The 27,626-nt window shown below is 49.9% G+C and overlaps 1 protein-coding gene across 2 annotated transcripts; it reads left to right on the top strand.

Annotated features, from left to right (window-relative positions):
- Positions 1–617: 617 nt before the first annotated feature.
- Positions 618–8,538, top strand: ZBTB45 (zinc finger and BTB domain containing 45). 2 transcript variants are annotated; one of them, XM_044989336.1, is made up of 3 exons: positions 618–807; positions 3,826–5,513; positions 6,562–8,538. In XM_044989336.1, exons 2-3 carry the CDS (start codon positions 4,013–4,015, stop codon positions 7,107–7,109), a joined length of 2,049 nt encoding a protein of 682 aa, XP_044845271.1. In that variant the 5' UTR covers positions 618–807; positions 3,826–4,012; the 3' UTR covers positions 7,110–8,538. The 2 variants fall into 2 exon arrangements, with proteins under 2 accessions (XP_044845271.1, XP_044845272.1); XM_044989337.1 differs by lacking the exon at positions 618–807 and adding an exon at positions 1,185–1,348.
- The last annotated feature ends 19,088 nt before the right edge of the window (positions 8,539–27,626 follow it).

Raw genomic sequence — 27,626 nt, 5'->3', positions numbered from 1 at the left:
GCAGGTGTCTTGGCCACACAGGTACATAGGGACATTACAGAGTGAGCGCCAGCCATTCCACACCACTTGCTTCCCCATACCAATATCCTGAGGGGTGACTTGCCTGCAGACCCAGACTCAAGAGTCATTATGTATGGTCCTGAATACCCCTTCCAGGAGATCCTGCAAGTGGTGGGCATCCTTCGAGCCAAGGAAGGGGCTCAAGCAAGAGGAGAAGTTGGTGAAGAAGATGAAGCAGCTCTTCCAGCTTGTTCTCAATCTGCAGGAGATTAATTGCAACATTTAGGCCAAAATGATCTTTAAATTTAAACTAAATTGCAGATTATTTTTTTTTTAAACTATTTTTATTTTTTTATTTTTTTGCAAAAAATAAATGTTCATCAAGTCCTTTGGTTTTAGTTGTTGATAATTAGATGTATATTAACCCTCCCACAGCCCAGCCCCCTCCCCCCACTGGAGGAGGCTCAGCTGGGGGAGGGGAGCAGAGGGGAGCTGGGGAATCCAACCCCTCCCCCCTCACAGGCTGAGCCACGCTCTGGAGGTCACACCTCGTGTGGCCGCTCTCTGCCTCTGGGAGGCCTCTCTATGGTCGCCCGGCTACCATAGCACTTCCGGCCTCTATGGTTTCCCCCACCATTTCCAGTCTGGTAGCGGCCTGCCGCGCCTCCTCTCCGCTCTAGGCCGCTCACTCTATGGTCGATAACCGCCAAGACCCGGAAGTGGTTCTGCGGGCGGAAACGGGGCGGCGATACGGTTCCGGGTCACGGAGGGAAGCGGCCCGGCGGGTTACTGAGGGGCCCCGAGGAGGTGAGTGAGGCCCCGCCCCGACCCCCGCAGGGCCCCGGCCCCGCCCCGCTCACGGAGCCCTCCCCCCGCCCACAGCCAGGGGCCTTCTGTCCCCTGGGGCCCCGCCCACCGGGCCGCTAAGCCCCGCCCCTCAACTGGCTTGAGCCCCGCCCCTCACCTGAGCCGCGCGCTTGTCTGCTTGACGGGCGGGAGCCAGGACGCCTGGGTTCTCTCCCCGGCTTTGGGGAAGGGGCGGGAGCCAGGACGCCTGGGTTCTCTCCCCGGCTCTGGGAGGGGCGGGAGCCAGGACGCCTGGGTTCGCTCCCCGGCTTTGGGGAAGGGGCGGGAGCCAGGACTCCTGGGTTCTCTCCCCGGCTCTGGGAGGGGCGGGAGCCAGGACGCCTGGGTTCGCTCCCCGGCTCTGGGAGGGGGAGGGGTTCTCTCCCGGTTCCCCTCTGCATGAGGAAGGTGATTCCCTGCTGCGGCCTCCAGCGCTCGGACACCCTCCCCCTCCCCCCAGCTGCCTTTGGCCTAAAACCCACGAGATTTAATGATCCTCACAGTACGTGTTGGGCTCGTTTCTTTGCTCTCTGCTTTCGGGGCATGTTCGCTCCCCAGCTTTCCACAGCAGCTGTTAGGGGTCGACCCTCCCCTTCGAGTTTTATAAGGGGAAGCCGAGATGCTCGTTCCAGGAGCCGGGGCCTGAAGAAACACCCCGCAGCTACCACAAAACCCAGAAAAACTGGCAACCCTCACCTTGTACAGCGCCTTGCGTGGAGGGGCAATGTTGCCTAGTGGGTGGAGCCTTGGACTCTGATTCATCAGACCCAGCTTCTGTTCCTGGCTCTGCCGCTCACCTATGCGACCCTGGGCAAGTCATTTAGGCCTGAATGCACAAAAGAATTTAGTCGTCCTGGCATCTGGGAGAATCACTGCAATTCACAAAGCCTGGGTTAGGTGCCTAAGCTAAGCAGTGAATGGGCAGCGATTGGTGCCTTAGACTGAGATGCATGAAAACCAGCACACTAGTCAGGGAGCCACCTAAGCTATCCAAATGTGCTAAGCCCCCACCCGCCCCCTCTCTCTCAGAGATAGATACCTAAGGCCAGGCAGCAGGGAAGTGCGGATTTCTGCTAGCGATCTGTAGCTGGGAACCCTCTTTGGCATGAGATGCCTTATGCCAGTGGCTCTCAAACTTTTTTTTACTGGTGACCCCTTTCATATAGCAAGACTCTGAATGCGACCCCCCCTTATAAAATAAAAACACTTTTTTATATATTTAACACCATTATAAATGCTGGAGGCAAAGCGGGGTTTGGGGTGGAGGTTGACAGCTTGCGAACCCCCAAGTAATAACCTCATGACCCCGTGAGGGGTCCCGACCCCCTGCCTTATGCCATTTTAGCAAGAAGCTAAGGGAAGGAAGAAAGTTTTAACCCAGTGATTAGGATACTCACCTGGTATGTGAGAGACTCAGGTTCTGTTCCCCCTAAGCACCAGGCTGTAGAGTCAGTCTCACTCTTTTTCTGACCCCAATGACTCTTTAGATAGAAGAGAGGGTGTGCGAGAGAGAGCACATGAGCGTGACTGCATAGTATAGTGGTTAGAGCACTCGCCCGGGCGGTGGAAGACCCAAGATTCAGTTCTGCTCCAATGACACTTTAATTATTATGTAATTATAATTCAACCACACCCCTGTGGTTGCTTTGTGTGAACTCACTTGAGAGGCCCAATCTGGTCAGCAGCTTCTGAACCTGCGTACCGGATCAGGCCCCACACGTGAATAAGGCAGGCAAACCGCTATCTTCCCCAATCTGTGAATCACTTTGAGCTCTAAGCAGGAGAGAGGCATCCGGACACTTGGCGCTGGGCGCTGCGTGAGTTTAGGCATCATAGGGTTTGCTGGGGGAGTTCATCGCAGTGATGCTGAAACCAGGACTTGGGCACCTAAAATAGGAACTTTATTACCCCATCTTTAAAGTGGGAATGATGACACTTTATAAAATGCTTTGAGATCTGTGGATGAGACGTGCCATATAAGAGCTCTGTAGCTTGTAAGCTTGTCTCTCACCAACAGACGTTGGTCCAAGAAAGGATGTTACCTCACCCATCTTGCCTCTCGTATGTAAGAGCTAGGTGGTGGTGTTATCTACAGAGGAAGAGGGATTGTCTGTGCGGGAAAGTTTTACAAGTTAAACTGGTTTAATTGTACTAGAATACTTAAACTTGTACTGTGACACTCGTGTAAGTCCCATGGGGACCTCTGATTCTGGTGTATGAGTGCTTCCCTTTGGTTAACTTAACCCCCTTCCAAAGCAATATAAACTAACCCCAAACAAGGCCCTCTCACATCAACACCTGGAGCGCTTTGCTTGCATAATACTAATACCTCCCTCTTACTTAGTGCTTTTAACCCAGTCTCAAAGCACTTTACAAAGGAAGTCAGTATCATTATCCCCTATTTCTTTCCCAAAGTGACCCAGCAGGGCAGAGCCGGGAATAGAACTCAGGTGTCCTGAGTCCCAATGTCTCTCCACTAGGCTGCACAGCCATCTGTACCAGCAAAGCGCTCCTAGCATGGCTGCAGCGTATTCCAGCCAAACTGTGCTGGCCTATATCAGACGAGCGTCCACCCGGAGAGTTAGACCAGTAAAACTCTAGCACTTCAAACTCCCACCTGAGCTCATAGCAGTGTAACTAAGCTAAGTGTTGGTACTGGTACTAGCCACCCCCTACCCAGCAGGCCTTTCAGATCCCTCCCCTTTCTAGGCCTTGCTCACCCCTTCCCACAACCACTCTTGCTCTTCCAATGCTCCTGTCCGTGCTTCGTGTCAGCTGAGGGCAGGGGTGGCCCCGTAAGGAGGAGAAGCACTTAGGGTGGTAGGCGGAGAGTGGGGCTGCTTGGGCTAGAGACAGCTGTGCTATTTAGATTCATGGAGTTTAAAGCCAGAAGTGACCCCAGATCATCTAGTCTGATATCACAAGGCACCGACAACCACCCAGCAGTTGATGTTCCTTGTCTCGCTCTCTGTGTTTCAGGTTTTGCATGAAGCACGTCCCCACAGCCCTGCTCAAAGCAGCATCTCGTGACCTTTCCACTCCCCCAGGCTGCTCCACGTGGCACTGATGCATAGCCAGCCCTCTGGTGAGCCCTGAGCGCTCCCCCCGCCTTTGGCACGGAGATACGTACCCTCCCCTTGCCCACTCTGCCCAGAACGAAGCAGCCATGGCTGAGGCCGTCCATTACATCCACCTGCAGAACTTCAGCAAGTCCTTGCTGGAGACGCTGAACGGGCAGCGCCTGGGCGGGCACTTCTGCGACGTGACCGTGCACATCCACGAGGCCACCCTGCGGGCCCACCGGTGCGTGCTGGCCGCCGGCAGCCCCTTCTTCCACGACAAGCTGCTGCTGGGCTACTCGGAGATCGAGGTGCCCGCCGTGGTGCCCAGCCAGGTGGTGCAGCAGCTGGTGGAGTTCATGTACAGCGGCTCCCTGGTGGTGGCCCAGTCCGAGGCCTTGCAGATCCTGACGGCCGCCTCCATCCTCCAGATCAAGACGGTCATCGATGAGTGCACCCAGATCATCTCCCAGAGCCGCAGCCCCAAGCCGCCCGCCGCTGCCCCCTCTGTGCCCCTCGCCGTCCCCAGGCCGCTGACCGTTAAGCCCCAGGAACAAACCAAGGAGAGCCCAGGCACTGTCGGTCTCCCAGCCTCCCGGCCCGGCGAGATGGAGCCCCCCAGCACCGCCCAGCTGGAGGCCCCCAAGCTGCTGTGTGCCTCGGAGGTGCGCTACAAGCTCCGTGACCTGCTCTCCTCCCAGCAGAGGCAGCTGGGGGAGGCCAGGGAGAGGGCAGCGTCCGAGGGGGAACTGGCAGCCGCCGGCAGTGACGGGGAGGGACCCTATGGCGGGCTGCACCCAGCTGAGGCTCAGCCCAGCTGCCACAGCCGCAAGCAGCGCCAGCCGGTGCGGCTCCAGCTTTCCGATGCCTTGCCTGTCATCATCAAGGACGAGGAGGAGGAGGAGGAAGACGAGGAGGAGGAGGAGGGCGAGGGAAAGCTAAGCTGCTTTGGGGAATGTGGTGGGGGAGCCTTCCCCAGCTGCAGCGAGGCCAAAGACACCGGGGGCGGGAGCGGCAGTGGTGGGGCAGGCAGGAAGGACGGCGTCCAGCTAGACTACCCTGCCGTGGAGGGGCAGGATTTCTTCAGCGGGCAGGACGTCTTCTCTGAGTCCTTCATTCCAGCCTGGCAGAGCGAGGAGGGCAGCCAGGGGGCGGCCCGGGAGGGCGAGAAGTTCCGCACCGATTGCAGCCTGGAGGCCTCCAACATGAGGACGCTGGCTGGAGACTTCAAGCCAGCCCCGGCCAGCTTCCCGGCCCAGGCGCCCGAGCCCCGCGGCCTGGCGTTCGTCTCCTCCCTGGGCATCCAGCGGGAGCTGAAAGCCGAGGTGAGCGCCGCCGGACCCGGCACCACCACCACCACCAGCATCTTCCAGTTCCACCTGCCGCAGCCCGGCGTGGCCCAGAGCTTCTACAGCGTCCAGCAGGAGGCCGGCGCCGCCAACATGGTACAGCTCAGCCCCGGCGCCATGGTGACGGGCTCCCTGCACGGCGAGCAGGCCCAGCGCCCGGGGCCTTCCCGCTGCTCCGAGCCCTCCTACCAGTGCAGCCACTGCCAGAAGACCTTCAGCTCCCGCAAGAACTACACCAAGCACATGTTCATCCACTCAGGTGAGGGGGCGGGTGGGCATGGGGCGCTGGGGGCAGATACCCTTTGCTCCCGCCCCGGCTGGTATAAGCTGCAGGGTGAATTCTCTCACTGTGATTGACTGGAAGATCCTCAGCAGGGGTGGCACCGGAGGCTCAGACAATGAACAGCCTCCTGTTCTCCCGCTCTGGGTGGTGCTGGGGCACTCATGGAGAGTGACTGTGACGACCGCGTGGTTGACATCCCCAGGGTCGAACCAGGGGGCTCCTAAGCTGGGGTCATGTGGTGCAGTGTAGGAGAGCGTTCAGTCACTGTGTGCGCGGAAGAAGCAGAGGGCTTTTGCTATCTGATCTGGATCGCCCTGGTGACTCTCCACCACTCCGTCCCATTTGGATGAGGGTTTCTGCCCCAGGTTCTCACCTCTGGCCAGGGCTCTGCGCTGTCCCCTCCTGGAGAGTCTGCCCCAGCAGTGAGACGATCCCCACCTCCATCCCCTATGGCTGAGAGCCAGTCTGCCCTTGGCCAGAGCACACTGGCCACCTCTCCTTCACCCCAGCTGGGGTCACACACAGCTGTTTAGAAAGGGGCTCTCCCCTCCCTTCTCCAGGACAGCAGGCCTTTGGGATTGGGGTGCCCAGTGTGAGTGAAGGGTCTCCCCAGAGCTGTAGAGAGAGGGACCCATCTGCTCCCAGGGAGGAAATCCACCTATATACAGAGGCCAGTTTCCAATGGATGGTCCGTTTCTTCCCCAGAAGCTGTCAGCTAGGAAGCTGGGATTTGAGGGGTGGGAGGCAGTGTGTCAGGACTGGGGATGAGCCCTAGGAAGCCAGGACGGAGGCGGGGGGATCAAGGCTGGGGTGAGATGTGAGGGCTGGGACTCTGCCCTAGAAATCTGGGACCAAGGGGTGTCAGGTCCAGTGTTGCACCCTAGAAAGCCGGAATCGGGGTGTCGGGGCTGGGGCTGAGCCAGGGGTGTCTGGGAAGCTGATCCGCTGCAGATGACGGGGTCTGGACTCACTGACCCCTTAGCTCCCTTCCAGTCCTACGTCCTCCTGTGCTGCTGTCTTGCAGGCGAGAAGCCCCACCAGTGCAGCATCTGCTGGCGCTCCTTCTCGCTGCGGGACTACCTGCTGAAGCACATGGTGACGCACACGGGCGTGCGAGCCTTCCAGTGCTCCATCTGCTGCAAGCGCTTCACCCAGAAAAGCTCCCTCAACGTCCACATGCGCACGCACCGCCCCGAGCGCTTCCAGTGCTGTATCTGCAACAAGTACTTCTCCCACCGCACCCTGCTTGAGCGCCACGTGGCCACCCACACCGCTTGGAAAGCCGGCGAGCCCGACGTGGCCGGGGGCGCCTGGAAGGAGAAGCCTGACCCGGGAGAGGGCGCCAGCGTCGCCGCCTGGAAAGGGGACCCAGCCACCGAGGGCGCCATGGTGGCGTGGAAAGGGGACCCGGGCGGGGAAGGCACCATGGTGGCATGGAAAGGGGACCCAGGCGGGGAAGGCACCATCACGGCCTGGAAGGGGGACTCTGGTGCAGAGGGGGCTCTCCCCACCCAGCCTGCGTGGAAAGGGGACCCTGCTGGAGATGGCACCATGCCAGCCCACACAGCCTAAGAGAGGGGCCCGGCTGGAGTGGGCACAGGTAAAGAGGGGACCAAAGTGAGCCCATCTCAGCCCAGCCAGCCTGGAAAGGGTCCCAGGCCTAGCACAACCCGTGTGCCCTGGAAAGAGAAGTCGTAGAGTAACCCACTCAGCTCAGAGAGGCATCTGGGGTACCAGTTACTTTCCTGATGCCCCCCACCCCAGCCGGTACGACGTGCACTCAGGACCGACTGGCTTGGGCAAGTCCCGTTTTGATCTCCAAGGTGAGTTCTGTCTGTGGGCTCAACTCCCTTCTGAGCCTCCCAATGGGCCATGCCCTGTGAACGCTCCCTCTTCCCAGTCACAGCAGTTGGGAGCGGTACCGTCACCTCCAGCAGGCCATCTCTGAGCCAGGTGACATCCTGGGTAGAAACCAACGGAAATCCTAGCAGTGACCAAAGAGTCTGTTCGGCTCCCTGGGGAAGGGACAGAAAGGAACTGCACAGCTGTGGAGCCCCTAAACCTTCCTTTGTGAGCAGCTGTTCCTCCATCTTCAGGCGTTCAGAGGTGGATCAGAGTTCTAGCTACTCCCTGCCTACAGAATCCCTCACTTGCCATCGGCGTTCTCCAGCAGCCCTTGTCATTGCAAAGAGGAACTTCCCGACGTCTGCCTGAGTCTGCGGACAGCCTGAAACAGGCCCTGGGAGAGGCGCATACTACCCCTTTGGTCATTAACCCTGAAACCTAACAATGACCGTTTAAATGTTGGCATCACTAACTGCTGCTCTCCCAGTAGTTTTAGCAGCAACAACCAGCTAACGTACTTGTCCCACAATGCCGAACAATTCCCCAGTTCTCAAATCTCCCCGCTCACTCCCCCATCGCCCCCTGAGAACGTGTATAAGATAGGGTTTGAAGAGCAGTGGGGCACAGAAAATTTAAGAGCAGAGTAACTAGAGTTCAATATAAAATAAATAACACACTGACAAGGCACTGATTGCGCTGATGAAGGGGTTGCCGGCAGCCGGTGAACCCTTCCTTCCGTCTAAAAATATTGCACCCATAAGTCACACCTGAGAACACTTAAATGGAAGGAGATTAGAGAGCAGAAGTTGGTGACATTTTTTAACCGAACCTTTTTTCAATGTCAAATGCAGATTTGGCAATGCCAAACAGTTTCATAAATTCGTGTCGATTTTGCCAAATGGTTTTGAGGGGAAAAAAATTAAAAATAACATTCTGAAGAAATCAAAATGTTTCGTTTGGACTTTTCTGGGGGGAAAGTCCTTTTGGTTTTTCAATTTGAAACTCCTTGAATTTTATTTTTTAAAAATAAAAATGCTCAAAACAAAACCTATCCCTTTTTTTGGTTCAAAATGACTTGTTTCAAAATTTCCTTTTATTTTAAAAAAGGTCGCATGTTTAAAAATGCTCATAATCAAGCCAAAATATTTAGATATTTTGTTTCAAAATGACTTTGTGTTTAGAAATGTCCTTTAATTTTACTTTTTCAAAGTAAATAAAGGTTTAAAATACTCAAAATCAAAATGTTTCAACCCCAAATGAATTTTTTTTACTTTGATTTGCTGAAAATTTTCCTTTTCAGTCCAACCTGAAATGATTTTTTTTTCCCAATTTTTAAAATCGCCAAGGAACCAAAAGACCTGTTCTTAGTCCCACAAGATTAAAGAGTCACTTTCTTCTGTTTTCCCAGTGCCCATTCATTCATGCATTCTCCTGCTGGTGAAGCATAGAGTGAACATATTGGATCACCCATTTCCAAAGAGCCCAGCCAGTGTTGTGGCCTGCTCTATATTAAGGCTGAGGCGGGCAAGGTTGGAAGCCATGACCCTCCTCCAGCATGTGTGAGGCTCATCATGAGGTCTTCCCCATCCAGCTTTTGTTGGATCATGCATAAACCTGGTGGGCTGGTATTGACTCCAATGTACTGAGCATATGGCCAAGCCACCTGAGTCACTTGGGAAGACATTAGAGGCCGGCTGGGCTCAACACTTGACATCTTCGTTCATAATGTGATAAAACCATCATATGCCTTCAATACCCAGCATCCCCTCTGCAGTAATCAGCAGTTCTGTGGCTGATCCATTTCAGTTCCTGTTGTGTTGTTCATGCTGCTCCAGGCAGAGAGACCCTGGCCGGACCTGAACTTTTCTCAGCTCCTGGGGCAAAGATCTCACACACCTATGTTCTCCCTCAGTCACTACAAGAGGACATTGACCGGGACACAACAGTTTAGGCTGCTGCTGATTGGGATCTGGGAATGAGTCCCCTCTACCATGGAAACCCTGGGAGAACCCCCACTTAGCATCACAGAGGTCAAGGCCAGAAGGGACTGTTAGATCATCTGTCTAACCTTCTCTGTAGCTAGGCTTGGCAGAATTCCATTTTAATTTTTTTATAATTTCGATGGATAATATCAATGTTTATTTTAAGCATTTTTTTTTCAATTTTTATCAATTTACATTTTTACAGGTGCACAAAATTATGGGTTTTAAGTGGTTTTTTTCCCTTGATTTTTATCAATTTAAGTTTTCGTAGTTGCTGGAAATTGGGGGGCAGAGACAATCATTATTTAATGACCATAGACATTGAGATTAAAAGGTAAAGCTTTTTAACCATGAAGACGCAAATTGTCACCATCATATGTCAAATGTACAACTAAATAGCGTTAAGTCAAACTTAGGAAGTTCTCAAGCAGCATTTGTCTTACTTTGCCTAGCTGTGAATTTCAGTTATTATCGATGGAAATATTTTAGCTTCAGTTTGTGGTTGTCTGGTGAAATAGATGTTCATCAACGTTGACTGATAAAAATTGAATCCTTCCAAGCCTACGTATAGCATCAGCCACAGCCACCACCCAGAACCCTGCTCACTATACCTGAGAGCCAGAGAGTCACTTTCTGATCCTTGTGTGGGCCTAGCTAGTAGCAAATTCTGGGGGAAAGAGGAAGTGCCCAGCCATGGGGACTGGAGAGGCCCCACCAGTTCAGGGGCAGGAGATTGGAGTCAGCTGCGGAGAAGGAATGGAGGGACATAATCAGGTGTGGGACATAATCAGGGCTTATTGAGCTCACTGCTGTCTCTGGCCGTGCGCCATACTGAGGTACAGCTGAGCTTTTTCCATGACTTTGGGTATGTCTTTGCTACACCATTAACCCTGGTGATTAGCACCCAGGTTAAGCTAGCCCAGGAGCGAGCATCCTCACAGCAAAGCCCCGTACCCATGTTACTATTCTTCATGCACACTCTAGGACTCTTTCCCCATCAGTTGTGGAAGAACTCATCTGTCCTTCAGGGAAAGGCGTTGGAGGAGATCAGTGCTCAAGTGATGGAGAATCCATCACCATCCTTGGGAAATTGTTCCAGTGGTTAATTACTGTCACTGTCAAAAATGTATTTCGAGTCTGAGTTTGTCTAGTTTCAACTTCTAGCCATTGGATCGTGTTAGACCTTCCTCTGCTGGATTGAAGAGCCCGTTATTAAATATTTGTTCCCCAGGTAGGTACTTATAGATGAGATAAAGGCACCCCTGAATCTTCTCTTTGTAAAGCTAATTAGCTTGAGCTCTTTGAGTCTGTCATTGTAGGGCGTTTTTTCTAATCTTTTAATCAGTTGTGCGACTCGTCTCTGAACCCTCCAATTGATCAACATACTTGCTGAGGACTGACGGTGAATTGTAATGAAGACCGCCCCTCTCGGTGTCCCATATACCCCACTTGAGATCAGGGGAGGTGTTTCTGTTAACAGGCTCTAGATTTTAGCATTGGGCGTGGACCTGGAGATGAGGTGTCCTCCAGCTCCATTGGAGCCCACGTCTACTGGGTTTGTCTATGCTGGAGGGAGGGGTGTGAGTGCCCCACTTCATGGGACCCCAGTTGGTTCAGGGAGTTAAAAGTATGAGCCTGGAGTTGGCTGCGGATATGGAGCGTTCAGCTAACTGCAGCACTCTGCATGCAGGGGGTTTTCCCAGCAGCAGGGAATGACCCTGCAACCTGCAGGGTTCTGATTGATTCCTTCACGTCCATCCTCTACTCTCCCAAATCACACATGTGCTTCCTCCGCAGCAGGTCTGGACATGCCACAACCTTTGCTGTGGGGCTGAAGAGAGTCAGGATGGTTGAATGGCAGGATCTGAGCTCACGTTGCCAGTCAGAGCAGTCTAGACTCTGAGAGGGGGCTCAGTGGTCGCAAGTCATACACTTTAAGGCCAGAAGGGACCACTGTGATCATCTAGTCACAGAATCTCACCCACCCACTCCTGTAACAGACCCCTAACCTCTGGCGAGTTACCAAAGTCCCCAGATCATGATTTAAAAACTTCAAGTTACAGAAAATCCACCATTTATACTAGTTTAACCCTGAAAGTGACCCGTGCCCCATGCTACAGAGGAAGGTGAAACCCCCCCAGGGTCTCTGCCAATCTGACCTCGGGGGAAATTCCTTCCCAACCCCAAATACGCTGATCAGTTGGACCTAGAGCATGTGGGCAAGACCCACCAGCCAGACACTTGGGAATGAATTCTCTGTAGTAAGTCAGAGCCCAACCCATCTAGTGCCCCATCTCTGGCCATTGGAGATATTTGCTGCTCTCATTTGCATTTGGGCCAGATGTCTTAGGCAATCTCATCACACTACCCCCGCATAAACTTCTCAAGCTTGAAGCCAGTTATGTTTTCACCCCTCACCGCTCCCCTTGGGAGGCTGTTTCAGAACTTCATTCCTCTGATAGAAACCATCTAATTTCAAGCCTAAATGGGTTGTTGGCCAGTCTATAGCCATTTGTTCTTGTTCCAGCATTGGCACTTGACTTGAATACTTGACTTGACTTGGCACTTGACTTGACTTGACTTGACTCCTCTCCCTTCCTGGTGTTTATCCCTCTGATGTAATTATAGAGAGCAATCAGATCTCCCCTCAGAAATGCGTTTGGTTATGCTAAACAAGTCAAGCTCCTTAAGTCTCCTGTCCTAAAGTAGGTTCTCCATTCCTCAGATCATCCTCTGCACCTGCTCTAGTTTGAATTCATCTTTCTGAAACGTGGCAGACCAAAACCGCACACAATATTCCAGGTGAGGTCTCACCAGTGCCCTGTATAATGGTACTAACACTTCCCTACTTCTACTGGAAATATCTCACCTGATGCATCCTAGAATTGCATTACCCTTTTTCAGCAATTTAAACCAATTAGGCTTTGCAATGCTGAGCACAGCAATACCTAAATACGTCTAAAACGCTGCATTTAAGTGGCTTAGGCACCCTTAAGCCCTTGTCTACACACAAAAGTAGTACCTCTTATGCAGAGTGTTCCTATGCTTTCCTTATGCCTGGACATCCTGTGACTGACTCAGTTATGGGAGTGTCATTTTCATGACATATCGCTGAAGAGTTGCTTTCATAGTGGCAGTGCAAATCTCCTCTTCAGGGCTGGTGTAATGAAAGCAGTATAAAGGTTCTTGTACCCACACCAGAAGGGGAATAAGCTATAATGGCATAATGAACCTTTAGACCAGTATAATTGCACGCACATGCAATTGTACAGGGATCGCTATTTCAGTTTTTAAAAATCCCTCCCCCTACCCCCCACCCAACTGACATAATTTTTACTAGTGGGACAAGGTACTAGAGGTAATACCTTTGATTAAACCAACTTCTGTTGGTGAGAGAGACAAGCTTTCGAGCTTAGGGCAGGTCTACACTACAGGGTTAACTCGACCTAAGTTACACAACTCCGGCTATGTCATCTAGCTTAGGTCAACTGACTGCGGTGTCTACACTGCACTGGGTCAATGGGAGAAACTCTCCTGTCGACATACTTTACACTTCTTGTTCTGGTGGAGTACCGGAGTCGACTAGACCCACTAAATCAACCTCTGGTGGATCAGTTGCCACAGTGTTGATCCTCAGTAAGTGTAGACATACCCTTTCACAGAGCTGTTTAGATCGTCAGCTCTTTCACCAACGTCCCATAAAAGCTATTACATCACCCACCTTGTTTCTCTCGTATTCTGGGGCCAACACAGCTACAACAATACTGCAGACAATATTTTTTACTAGCACAAATTCTGGCTGTAGGCCTGGTTCAAGCCATGTGGGCACTTTAGAAAATTTTATCCCGTTAGGGCTCGGTTGAAAAATTCCCAAATTGCTTTTTTGACAGAATTATTTTCTCCCTGTGGAAAGAGTCAGATTTCCTCAACAATTTTTGGTTGTGGGTTATTTTTTGTGGGGTTTTCTTTGGTTGTTTTTTTTTTGTGTTGTATTTTTGTTTTGTTGCTGGAAAATGTTTCAGTTTTTGGGCAAAAATCTTTCAACAAAAACCTTCACAATGCTCCACTGGAGAACAAAATTCCATTTTTCAACTGGACCAGACATTCTGATATTGGTTTAAATGAGGCTTATTTGGGGTTAGTTTAATTCAGTTAGGAATCAGCCTAACCTAAACTTAATGATTAAAGGAGTAGAAAACTGGTTGTGTAGTAATAGACTCATGGAGCTTAATCTGTTTAGTTTAACAAAGAGAAGGTTAAGGGGTGACAGTTATCCCAGTCTTTAAGTACCTGCATGGGGAACAAATATTTGACAATGGGTTCTTCAGTCTAGCAGACAAGGTCTAAGAAGATCGAGTGGCTGGCAGCTGAACAAATTCAGACAGGAAATTTTTAACAGGGAGGGGAATTAATCATTGGAACAATTTACCAGGAGTTGATATAGGTTGTCCATCAGTGCAATTATTAACTCAAAATTGAATGTTTAGTTTGTTTTGTTTTTTAATCGATCTAGATCAACAGAATGATTTGGGGTACAGTCTCTGGCCTGTGTCATACAGGAGGTCAGAATAGCTGATCACAGTGGTCCATTGTGGCTTTGGAATCTTTGACTCTATAAGCTGCAATAAGATGCTCTGAAACTGGCTTTGCCCTGGTTTAAAAATCAGCCTTTTAGTTTATTCCTAGATTTGGGGGCCAGAAGTGACCACTGTGATCATCCAGTCTGACCTCCAGTGTAACACAGGCCAGAGAACTGCCCCCAAATAATTCCTGTTTGAACTCGAGCAGATCTTGAAGAAAAACGTCCACTCTTGATATTAAAATGGCCACCATGACCGCTGGTGGGAACTTCCCGGGGCCCATTATAACCAGCACTGGGAGTGTAACTGCAACTGAAGTTATGCAACTCAGAGTAGTCTAGTAAATAAAGCACTGGATGCTGGTGGTTAGGAAAGGGAGGGGATGGACTAGAACAGCGGTCCCCAACCTTTTTGGCACCAGGGACCGGTTTCGTAGAAAAAAAAAATTCCGCGGACCTGTGGGATGGTTTTGGGATGATTCAAGCGCATTACATTTATTTTTGTACTTTTATTTCTATTATTATTGTAATATATAATGAAATAATTATACAACTGACCATAATGCAGAATTAGTGGGAACCCTGCCCCCTCTCTAACCCCCACCCACTGTCTGCCCCCCCGACTGCCCTCCCCCATCAGAATCCCTGACCCATCCTGCTCCTTGTCCCCTCACCATCCCCCAGAGACCCCCACCACCCTGGGACCCCACCCCTGCTCCCTGTCCCCTGACTGCCCCAACCCCTATCCCCCCCCCCGCTGAGTCCTGACAGACCCCCCCAGAACACCCACAATCCACCCCCCCCATTCCCTGCCCCCTGACCGCCCCCCCAACCTCCGCCCCCTCTCTGTGCCCTGACTGTCCCCAGGACTCCCTGCCCCTTAGCCAACCCCGCTTGCCCCAGCCTCTTACCCCCGGCTCCCTCCTCACCCGGAGCCTCAGCGCCTCGCCTGACAGCTGCAGCGTGCCTCCGGCGGGGCCTGAGCTCCGTCCCGCTCAGAGCCGCATGGTGAGGGGGTGGGGCTGGGAGCTCCACGCCGAGCGGAGGGAGCTGAGCTCAGCCCGGAGCTCGCAGCCCCGCCCCCTGACCACGTGGCTCTGAGCGGGGTGGGGCTCAGGGGCCCCGCCGGAGACACACCGCTTGATGTGCTACGGGTCGGTTCGCGGCCCGGTTCCTAACAGGCCGCGAACCAGTACCGGTCCGTGGCCCGGGGGTTGGGGACCCCTGGACTAGATGACCTCTCAAGGTCCCTTCCAGCCCGACATTTCTGTGATTCTGTGGGAGTGGTGTGTTGGCAGCAGGAGGTTTTGAATGGGAAGCAAAGATCGTAAAACTTCACAGACAGTAAGGTTACGTCTACGCCACAAATAAAGACCCAGTGCAGCCTTGGGTCAACTGACTCGGGATCACAGGGATCACGCTACTTGGCTAAAAGGAGCAGTGTAGACATTCAGGCTCAAGCTGGAATCTGGGCTCTGAAACCTGGGGAGCAGAGTATGTCTCAGATCCCAGGCTCCAGCCCAAGATTGAATGTCTACACTGCTATTTTTAGCCCCATAGCACAAGCCTGGCTCAGTTGACCTTGTCTCTGAGACTTGCTGGCACATTTTTATTTTTGTTTGTTTGTTTGTTTTGTGTGGTGTAGACATTCAGTTATTCAATTATGACCTGAACATTTAGGGTAAGAATTCCCAGCACAGAGTTATGCTCAACCAAGCACAGAACAGAACCCTCACTTTCAGTCAAACCAGCTGGAATGTTGAATGTTAACAGCTCGTGAACCTCAGGCCAAGAGTAATTGCCGATAATGGCCAATACGTTTGAATCATGAATGCATTTGAGAAAAACTGTCACGTGCTCATAGATTAAAGCTGGAGGGACCCATTTTGATCATCTAGAGAACCTCACCCAGTAATTCCTGCACTGTGCCTAACCATTTGGCAGGGTATATCATTTAGAAAAAGACATCCAATTCTGATGGGAAGTCTACAAATCCCTTGGTAATCCGTTCCATGGGCTCAGGACCATCGCCTTGAAAAACTTGCATCGTCTTTCCAGTTTGAATTTTTCTAGCTTCCATCCTCCAGCCACTGGATTGCCTTAGGCCATTGTCTGCCAGGCTAAAGTTTCAAAGGAGGAGACTACACTGATTTACCCCAGCTGAGAATATGGCCCTAAATGCATCAGTAGTGTCTTGACACTGCGTTTGTACATGGACAATTGGCAAATGGAAAAAGGCAAAATTCACTGAGCCCATTATGTGCTCCAAACCTTTTGCCCAGCTCTGTTCTTGTTAGCCATGAGTAAGCTGGATTCCACTGTGGCTTATGCCTCATCAGTACAACCATGAGCTGTCACAACTGGTGATACTTTAAAAGCATTACAAAAAAAAATCTTTAAGCAGATCTTAGCTGAAGTTGTTGATAACCACACACATTCAAATTAGAAATAAGGCACAATTTTTTTCACAGTGAGGGTAATTGCCCACTGGAGCAAACTACCCCGGGAAGTGATGGATTCTCCATCTCTTGAGATTTGCAAATCCAGACTGATTCATAGCTGCTAAGGTGAGAAGGAACCACTGTGACCATCTAGTTTAACCTCCTGCATAGCACTGGCCAGAGAACTGCCCCCAAATAATTGGATGTTTTTCTAAAAGATCCGCTCTAAGAATTATTTTGGGGCCATTCTCTGGCCTGTGTTATACAGGAGGTCAGATTAGATCATCACAATGGTCCCTTCTTGCCTTCGAATCTTTTAGTTTTTGTTTGAACTGGAGCTGATCTCTTAGAAAAGCACCCAGTCTTGATTTAAAAATTGCCAGTGATGGAGAATCAACCACAGCCCTTGGTAAATTGTTCCACTGATGAATTACACTCACTATTGAAAACATGTACACCTTATTTCCCATCTGAAGTTGTCTAGCTTCAACTTCCAACTATTGGATCTTGTTCAACCTTGTCTTCTGGGTAAGTATTGACAGGGATCAAGTCATCCCTCAACTGTCTCTTGGTTAAGCGAAATAGATTGAGCTCCTTGACTCATGTTTTCCAATCCTTTAGTCATTCTCATGGCTCTTCTTTGAACCCTCTCCAGTTTATAAAGATGCTCTTTGAATGGTTGGCATGAGAATGGGACACAGTCGTCCAACAAGAATCACACCAGTGCCAAATACTGAGTAAATGAATTTCTTTACTCCTACTCAAATTTCCTTATTTATACGTCCCAAGATGTCTTTCTGGATGATGCTTTAGCCGAACACAAGTTATTGGAATTAATGCATGGGTAACAGGGTGAAATTCTCTGGCCTGTGTTATGTAGGCGGTCTGGCTGGCTGACCTAAGGGTTCTCTCTGGCCTTAAAACCATCTGTGAATCTGTGACCCTTACCTGGTGCAGTCATTTACCTGAGACCAAAGTGTGCAGAATAAACACTTTGGGAATATTTTACATTCCCCTTGCACAAGGAAACATGTGGCTAAGAAGAGTCGGCCCCATGGAGACCAATCATGGTGGAACTTCCCCAGGGCTATTATAACTGGAGTGTAACTGCAATTTCAGACAAGAAACTTTTAATAGCTCCTGATATAGCTAATTTGCTGGCTGCGTCTCTGGGAAGCCCCAAAGGCCTCGCTCATCCCCTTGATGTTTATTTACGCTTCCCATCATGAGATGGCTGGAGACGACTCATGTTTTAATAAATCCCGGTGCAAGCGGCTGCAATCTTGCATCATCGTTCCTGGTGTGCCAGTGGGCCGTTCCCCCCACGGGGAAACTTTTCTGCGCAGACAGAGAAGTTTGATGCTATGCCAAAGAGATGATGAAATCCAAATGCTCTCCATTCCAAATGTCTATTCTCAGAAAACTGGAGCTGGGGCTTGGGTCAAGGTAAGTTTAGGCTGCATTATTGTGAATCGAAGATGTGTATGACAGGACCAGGTGGGAGTGACTCGGTGGAAAAAATATAGGTTGAGTCAGCTAGGTTTTCAAGCCAGCTCTTCAGCTGGTGTAAATCAGTTTAGTGTCTTTCGCTTCAATGGCGCTATGGCTGATTTACCCCAGCTGGGATCTGGCCCCATAGAGTGGTGGCCGATTTACACTACCCTGGGCACCTCATAAGCGTTAATGAATTTATCCCACAACAAGCAGGCAGGAAGGATGGGGAAAGTGAGTCATAGGTTGATCGAGTCCTGAGTTGACACAGGGAGAGTGTGGAAGAGCTGGGAACTGAATCCACCTCTCCAGGCCTAGTGTTGTGTCTTAACCAGCAAGAAGCTTCCTCATGTTTGCAGTGAATCCAGCAGATCTCGAGAGGCATTTTCATAGCTGGCCCTCTGTTCAGTGTATTCTGTGGCCTGCCTTACAGCAGGTGCTGCTGGTGAGTCGGGATGGTCAGAAACTGGGAATTCCGTCCTGCAGGAAATCTGACATTTCTATTTTCCACATTCCAAACTGAACAAAAAGCCAAAATTTTAAGATTTCCCATGGCCGAAAAATTCAGAAGTATTTCAATTCAGAACCATCATGGTGACAGCGGTGAATCATTTCAGTACAGTAAAAACATTTCATTTCGGTGTCAATTCATTTTGTTTTGACGTTTATATTATAGTAAAGCATTAAATATAATAGATTGGATAAACTATGTGTATATATAATATTAAAATATGAATTGTAATAGAATAGCAAAGTTTAAATGAAAGGAAGGGAAGCAATACTGACAAAAATATTTGTATATATAAATATAAGATTAAAATCAATATTTTAATATACGTTGAAATTAAATTAATGAGGCACAACCAACAGTGGCCAATTACCCACTGGGCCAACAGGGCCCATGCCCAGGGACCCCAGCCAATTGGGGGCACCAGAAAAATGGGCACCCCAGCGCCATGACCCCCTCCACCCACCCAGTGCTCCTGCTGGGGAGCAGGGTTGGGGTGTGGGGGCCTGCTCCACTCTGCTCACCCAGCACTCCAGGAGTCCAAGTTCATGTACCTGGTAAGTAGTCACGGTGTAACAATCACCCTGATGTCTAATGGCCCTGGCCTGCTCTAGGAGTCTTTACTATTCCACAGTTGAAGCTGGAACAAGCACACAGGGGCTGAAAGACACCTCCCCAAATATTCAGTAAGTGGCTGGTGGTGCATAGGTCCCCTGCTTCTATGAGGTCCCATCTGCAAGCTTTCTGCCACGGGGAATTCTTGTGCTGAAGCAGCATTTTATGGGTCCCCCTCCCCAATCTGCTCTTCTGATTAGAGATGGTATTGTGTCAAACATGGCCTCCTACTCAGGTCTGTGGATGTTTAAAAGCAAAATGTTACTGACCCAAAGTCCAATAGAAACAGTCCCAGGATTTTCCTAAATTCCAGTAGAAACAAGCTAAATAAATCCTCCCATGGGCTATTGCAGGAGAAGTTTTCATTGCTCAGCTCAAAAACAATGCAGAAAATAAACAGGAGTGCCAGGCTGGGGGGGAAGGCAGGGGAGAGCAAGCCCCCATGCCCCATTTCCCCAGCAGGAGTGCCAGGGGAACTGCTGGTGGAAGGGGTGGGGAGGGGTCCCCCACTTGCTCTGGCCCCAGGCCCCACAAACCCCTAATCCTCCCCTGCCAAAATCTCCCTTGCTGCAGATTAAGCCCATTACTTCTCGTCCTGCCCTTGGTGAACATGGAGAGCAATTGATCCCCATCCTGTTTATCACAGGTGCTTGTTGTTTTTCTGCTTTGGGTGTGATCTAGGTAGGACATTCAGCAGCTCACTGCTGCGGTGATGTGCTGGCTATCAAATCTAGATATACATTTGTAATCGTTGCTACCCACCCAAGCCATACGAAAGAAGATGACCTCATGCCAGCATTTGTATGTGCTCCCTATTCCCCCCTTCTCTATATACCAGAGTCCCCCATTCCTCCTTCCTGTTTTCTGCTCTTCCCACAAATCAGTAGGGTTCTGCCTAGAACATTCCCTGAAGTTTAGGAATTGAGCCAATGTGGCACTCAGAAGGCGTCGCATTCCAGACAGACAATGCCATCGATTTGCGTGTAAGACCTTGCTTGGCTTGGCCAACGAGACGCCAAGCAGTGAGGTGTTCGTCACAAAGATGCCAGGAGAGCTTTTGTTAAAGAAATACGTCATTTTTAAATTACCGGGTTGCTAGCACCTAGATGGGAGCTGTCCACACACAAAGAGAGGGAGACAGGCCCTTCCCTGAAGAGTTTACAGTCTAAATAAAAGATGAGAATGGAAATAGGGGAACAGAAAGAACCCAAGTCTCATAAGCCAACACAATCCTGGGAGACATAAACAGTGGACTATCAAGCAGGAGTAGAGAGGGTACTTTGCCTCTGTATTTGGCACTGGTGTGACCACTGCTGGAATCCTGTGTCTAGTTCTGGTGCCCAAATTGGGCAGAGAAGAGCCACAAGATGGACTAAAGGGTTAGGAAAACTGACATAGTAATAGACTCCAGAAACGTGATCTAGTTAGCTTAACGAAGAGAAGGTTGAGGAGTGACTTGATCCCTGTCTGTAAGTATCTACATGGGGAACAAACATTTAATAACCGTCTCTTCAATCTAGCAGAAGATCTAACATGATCCCATGGGTGGAAGTTGAAGATAGGCAAATTCGGACTGGAAATAAGGTGTAAATCGGGTTCTCAAACTAGGGGTCCGGACCTCTCGGCGTCACAAGGTTATTACATGGGGGGTTGTGAGCTGTCAGCCTCCACCCCAAGCCCTGCTTTGCCTCCAGCATTTATAATGGTGTTAAATATATAAACAAGTGTTTTTAATTTATAGGGGGGGGGTCACACTCGGAGGCTTGCTGTGTGAAAGGGGTCACCAGTACAATAGTTTGAGAACCACGTGTGTAAATGTTTAACAGTGAGAGTAATTAACCATTAGAACAATTTACCAGGGGTCATGGTGGAATCTCCGGTACTGACAATGTTTAAATCAAGATTGAATGTTTTGTGTTGGGTTTGTTTTTTTAATTGATCTAGTTCCACAGAATTATTTGGGGGCAGGTCTCTGGCCTGGGTTAGACAGGCGGTCGGACTGGATGACTACAGTGGTCCCTTCTGGGCTTGGAGTCTATGAATCTCTAATGCCCAATCTACAGTCTATGTGTCAGACCTTACTGCCTTATCCCTCCGCAACACAGAAACCAGAGTCTGCTCCTGGCCTCAGCAGGCAGCTCTCTGTTTCTCTCAGCAGCCCCTGTGCTGTGCATTGGCATACGAACTCACAAGGAGAGTTGCTCTGAAATAGTCTGTTGAATTTTTTTAATGGAATTTTTTTTTCAGAAAAAAAATTTGTTTCAGAAAGCTGCCGCCTTTCATCAAAAAAAAACCCTACACCCCAAATATTCCAACTTTGAAATGCCAGCCCAGTGCCTCCTGGGAGTTGTAGTTCAGTTATCTCAATTCCCCATTCTTCTCCATGAGTCTGGCTCTTCAGTGGACTACATCTCCCATGATGCATCCACAGGTCCCTTTCTCCAAGACAGGAGATCATGATGTATCATGGGAGATGTAGTCCAACCAGGGAGCCTGGTCTTAGAGGAGAATAGGAGCATGAGGCACCTAAATTACAACTCCCATAAGGCACTATTGTAGCTCAGAAGAGTAGACTGTCATGCATCATGGGAGATGTAGTCCTACCAAGGAGGCCAGCCTATAGAGAAGAATGGGAGAATGAGGCTCTTGAACTACACATCCCATGAGAACCTGTGGCAACATTTCCAAATAGAAATATTTCCAATTTTAAATTTTTGCCAAAAAGCTCAAATTCAGCACAAAAAACCACAAAACATTTGCCACCAGCTCTACTCACCAACCACTCCCACCCTTGCATGCATTAGTGACTGCCGCATTCAAGGTGGCCAAAGCTCACAGTAGCAGCTTGCAGGCTTCTTGCTAATACCATGAGCGAAGAAATGGCCACCAACTAGCCCTCAGGCCCATTTATCCCCATTTGGTCCTTTAGCTTCCATAGCTCTTCTGCCTCCCTATTGTTCAGCCCCTGATGTATTTATGGAGAGCAATAAGTTCTCCGTAAACCCTTTGGGGTAAGGACTGTCTCTTGCTGTATGGCTGTACAGCACCTGGCACAACGGAGGCCCAATCTGGACAGAGGCGTCTAGACACTGTGCCATCCTATCAATGAGGCATAATGAGATCCAATGGCTGGGAGAAGAAGCCAGACAAATTCCAACTAAAATAAGGCACACATCTTTAACAGTGAGGGTAGCGAACCTTTGGGGGCAAATTCTCTGGTCGGTGCTATCCAGGTGAGATGAGATGATCACAAAGGTTTTCTGTCAACTTAGCTCCTGCCTTTCAGGGAGGCAGATCACCAGCGCCTGGTGGCAGAGCTAGTATCTATACTGAAGGATAAATAAATTTAAATTTGTGGGGTTCTCAGATACTGCAGTAAAGGGGGGCAACGAAGTACCCCATCACTGTTGCATTTGAAAGCCACAGCATTTTTTCTGAATTCATAGATTTTAAGGCTGAAAGGGACCATCAGATCATCTAGCCTGAGCTCCTGGAAATCACAGGCCATTAAATTTCACTATGGCACCCCAGCATTGGGTCCAATAACTCCTGCTTGACTAAAGTATATCTTCCAGAAAAGCATCCAGTCTTGATTTGAATCAGCGCCCTGCTCAAAAGCAGCTGCCCAAAACAGAACCTGGACAAGACAGAGAGGACTTTGGCAGGAAGAGGGTGAGTTCCCAATAAATAGTTCTTTCGCCATTGGCGTTCTGTACCATAGTCCACTTTACCCAGTCAAATGCCTGTTAGTGTCCAGGGAAATAAGCCTGGAGCTATGGGAGAAAGAATATTGAGGAACAGAGAACCACTCTTGGGTAAACCCAGTTTGAGCTTAATGCACAAAAGAAGTTTTCACTTTAGACAAGTGAAGACATACACTTTACCAGAGAAGATTCATTGAATCATAGAAGATTAGGGTTGGAAGATATCTTTAAAGATCTCTGAATTCTCCAAACCAAGGACACATCTTCACTAGGACAAAATAAAATATGTTCTTAATTTAACTAATGGAAGTTCACGAGGATTTTACATCATGGTAGTTAATCTGAGTTAAGAACACATCTTTTTTCCCTAGTGCAGACACAGCTTTAGTAGCTAAGTGCTTGAGAAAAAGGGCAGATAGGCGTGAAGGTTGCAGACAACTTTAGGTGCATCCCTGCGATATGTAACAGAGTTTAAATTAGAGCTGTGTGAATAACTCATTTTTTGGTTTACTGTCAGTTCCAAAAACTAACAAATTTTTAAAATCATTCAGGGTTGACCAGAAACAATTTTTTTAATTTCAACAAAAACATTAAAAAAAGTTTGACCCAAAATGAAACATTTTGTTTTGATTTTGAGCCTTTTAAAAAACAATAAATAAAAGTCAAGGAAATTTCTAAACAAAAAGTCATTTTGAATCAAAACACTTTATTTAAAAAATGTTGAAACAAAACACTTTTATTCTGAATTTTTAGAGGCTTTTTTTTTGCCGGAGGGGGGGGAGTGGGTGGGTTATGTTTTTACCAAAACAAAATCAAACCAAATTCCTAAAATGTTTCAGTCAACCAGACTGCCAAAAAATAAATCTCATCCAAAAAACTTCACCTCGCTCTAGTTGAAACTTTCGCTCCCCTTGAGATTCTGACATTTGCGGAGTTTATTTGGGGCATTTAACCAGCTCATGAGATTTATTCTGAAGCTATTCCGCTATAGGAGCTCTGTACCATAGTCCACTTTACCCAGTCAAATGCCTTTTAGTATCTGGGGAAATAAGCCAGAAGCTATAGGAGAAAGGATACTGAGGAACAGAGAACCACTCTTGAATAAACTCAGCTTGAGCTTAATGTACAAAAGAAGTTTTCACTTTACCCAATCTACCTGCTGTTGAATTGTAAAAATCACCCTTTAATAATCATTGGCTGAGACCAGGAATGATCACTGGGTTCTTCAACCTCTCCTCCACCTCCCCCCACCCCCCCCAAATCAAAGAAATATTAGCTAGGGATATTTACATTCCCCTCTATAAATTCTGGATTCCAGCTGCCTCAGTACCGAATCCCCCTCACTGAGCCATGCACTCAGGTACACACACAGGGCGAGGAGGGGAAAAAACAAGATAAGCAACTCCCAGACTTCAATGCAGAGAATTACATCCCCAAAATGCATCTGTTGTAGCAGGCTCTTCAGCTCTCTCACTCCACTTCACTCCGCTTTGCCCAGAGTACACTCCAGGGACGGGATGGGAGCCCAGGAGCTCTGTACGTCCTCCAGCAGCATCCGTGCTGCTCAGACCTCCCCAGAGAGAAACATTCAGACTCTGTTTCACAGGAAGCAGTAATGAAACCTCCCCTCGATTTTCCATGCGTCTGAGGCGTAGAACTAGAGCCTGATCCAGAATCTGTTGACTTCAAATGGGTGACTGGTGATTGACTGCAGCGGGTTTTGGATGAGGAGAGAGCTGGATTTCTACCCTCTTCATAGAGCAGTTTCTTGCCGGCTGGCTATGGCTTTCCCTGAAGGATTCTTTGTCTGCCATCAGCAAGTGTTTTGGTCAGTCCTCCACCCTTAGATATTGGGGTCAGAGAGAGCCCTGTTGCTCTTACCTGCACAAACAGGTGTCTCTTTCAGAGCCCAACAATTTCACCAGCGTGTTTTCAGCAACGCATTTGCCCAGTGCATCATTTCCCAGGACTCAGAAGATTCAGGCTGGTCTGCCGTGGGTTCCACTCATCCACCCATCACACAGCTGGCTTTGGTCAGTACCTTTGGTGCATTATTGTCTCCCTGATCTCTAGTCCACCTTGCTGGACCCAGACCTGTGCAGGGAAACCCCCCTCCCCCCCCCACACACACCACACACACATTCTAGGGCAGGGATAGCCAATAGGCAGATCGTGGGCCAAATCCAGACCACCAGACACTTTTGAACGGACCCTGAAATCTCTTAATTTACTTCACCGTTATTATTGATTTTTTTATTATTTTCTCTGGAGTCTGGACCTTGACCAAGAAATCTGGACCATGATGAAAAACAAATGGCCTACCCCTGTTCTAGGGGAACTAGGCCTCCGCTCCCCCTGCCCCCCACGTGGCCTTGGGGGGAAACTGCAGAGAGAAGCCAGCCAGCAGGGGGCAGAGGCAGCCAAAGCCAGGATTTCTGGTTCTTCAGAGAACAATCTACAGCTTTGACCAGCCTGTCTCTGCCCTGTGCTGATCAGCTGTTTGCTCCACGCCTCCCCCTCCCTTCTCACAGTCTCTTCACCTCATCTTCACTCCACACCTGCCCCCCCTTCCCCTTTACTCCACACCTGCCCCTCCTTCCCTTCCCTTTAGCTGATCCCCTCCAACCTCCCTCTCAAAAAATCACGGAAGACCCGCCCCACACATACACCCCTTGCGGGTTGTTTTTATTACACACCCACACACACACACACCCTGGTTGGTTGTTTTTATTCTACACACACACACCTTGCTGGTTGTTTTTATTACACACACACACACACCTTGTAGGCTTCTTTCTTGTAAATTTTGCAAACTTCAATTAGCAGTGCAAACAGATGCCCATCGTGAGACACACAATGGCAGCCAGGGAGTCCAAGTGCCTCCTACCCCCTGCCTGAACAAAACCTGTTTATCACTTTCTGGTGTCCACTCTTAACTAACGCCCCTTAAGAACCTCAGTATAGAGACAGAACTCCTTAAATCTCATCCATCTCACAAGGCTTAAGATGACCAGTGGATCACTGGCTCTTGGCAGAGACCTCACACGCCACCCTTTGGCGCGCTATTAGGTAGACGATAGACCCAGGGGATGCCCGGAAACCCCACGTGCCCCCTTATGCCCTCTGGCTGTTTGCCTCACAGGATCTCTGGGTCACACCTCTCTTCTCTGGGTCGCACCCCTCTTCTTCCAGTAAGGGCAGCCACTGGATCTTAATAAGCTGCCATTCAGCTTGTCCATTTTTTGCCTGGACAGTGTATCGGAGCTCACATTTGCTTTGCCCTTAATATGTACAGTTTCCTTAGGGGATTCTTGAAGTGCGATGCACCAGCCTTCCCGTTCTTTGCTCTGCTGGTGCAGTATTCCCCACCCCCACCGCCTCTCCCGTCTGTTCAGATCATCAGCTGTTCGGGGCAGCTCTCCTGCTACTCAGTGTCTGTGTCGCACACTGGAGCCCCATTCTCAGCTGGCCAGTGGGCACTTCCTTAATAATCTAATTAATTTTAAAAAAGGCCTCTCCTCCACGTAAATCCGGCTTAAGCCTTCAGAGTAAGACTTGGGCAGGGCGACGGCATTAGGCTGCTGCCTCTCAGCAGGCAGGTGGAATTTTGCCCGCTGCCCTCAGCACCGTCTCGGAGCCAGTGGTGCAGGGACGGACTTTCCTAGGATCGTAGATCCCAAGGCCAGAAGAGACCACGGGGATCATCTAGTCTGACTTCCTGCATAGCACAGGGCAGAGAACTGCCCCCAAGGAATCCCTGTTTGAAGTAGCGTGGATCTTTTGGGGGGCTGGGGAGAGGGGAACCATCCAATCTTGATTTTAAAATGGCCAGCAAGGGAGAATCCTCCACCACCCTTGCTCCCATTGTTCAGCACCCTCGTGGTTAAAATGATATTTCTAGTCTGAATTGGTCTGGCTTCAACTTCCAGCCATTGGATTGGGCTGGACCTTAGAGCCCATTATCAAACATTTGCTCCCTATGGAGATACCTAGAGACTGTGACCAAGTCGTCCCTCAACCTTCTCCGTGTTAAGCTCAACAGACTGAGCTCCTGGGGTCTCTTGCTATGAGGCAGATTTTAGGATCCTTTAATCATTGCGGAGGTTAAGGCTAGGTTTACACTGGGGGCGGGGGGGTTCGACCTAAGATATGCAACTTCAGCTATGCATATCTTAGGTCGGCGTCTCTTAGGTCAATTTACCTGGCCGTGAGGACCGCGGCGAATCAACCGCTGCCGCTCCCCCAATTCCGCTTCCGCTTCTCGCCGCAGTGGAGTTCCGGAGTCGACGGCAGAGTAGTGTAGACGTACCCTAAGATTTTGTCACAGTTATTTTTAGTAACTTCCCAGACACAAGGGCAAGAAACACAAATTCCTGGAAGCCTGAAACCTGTCTGAGACTTTTACTAAAGATAACGGTGGGGGGGAGGGGTTGGCAGCCTGAGTCCCACCATGTGTGTGTGTCTGTGGGGGGGGGGGGGGGGGGAAGCGCACAGGTCCCTCCAAGACCAGGATGCAAGAGGGAGAGCTCTGGCCCCGGCTGCTGAAGGGGGGAAGGAAGGGACGGCCCTGGCCCCAGTCAGTAGCGAGGTGGGACAGCCACGGCCACTATGGGGGGACGGACAGGGGACAGCTCCAGGCCCATCCGCTGACTGCTCTGGCCACAGCCGCTAACAACCCCAGCCACTGACCACCTTGGCTGTGGGGCGGGAGGCAGCGCCAGCCCCCCACCACTGCCGCCGGGTGGGGTTGAAGCCAAAGAAGTCACAGACGTCCATTAAAATACCACAGACTCTGACACCTCCATGAATAAATCGTATCCTTGAATCATTCTCATGGCTCTTCTCTAAGCCCTCTCCAGTTCACCAACATCCTTCTTGAATGGTGGGCACCAGAACTGGATGGACCAGTGAGCGACAGGTGAAG

This window comes from Mauremys mutica, chromosome 15 (genome assembly GCF_020497125.1).
Source record: "Mauremys mutica isolate MM-2020 ecotype Southern chromosome 15, ASM2049712v1, whole genome shotgun sequence".
Taxonomy (NCBI): Eukaryota; Metazoa; Chordata; order Testudines; family Geoemydidae; genus Mauremys; species Mauremys mutica.
Note: the sequence above shows the minus strand (reverse complement) of the source record. Positions and strands in the feature narration are given on the sequence as shown.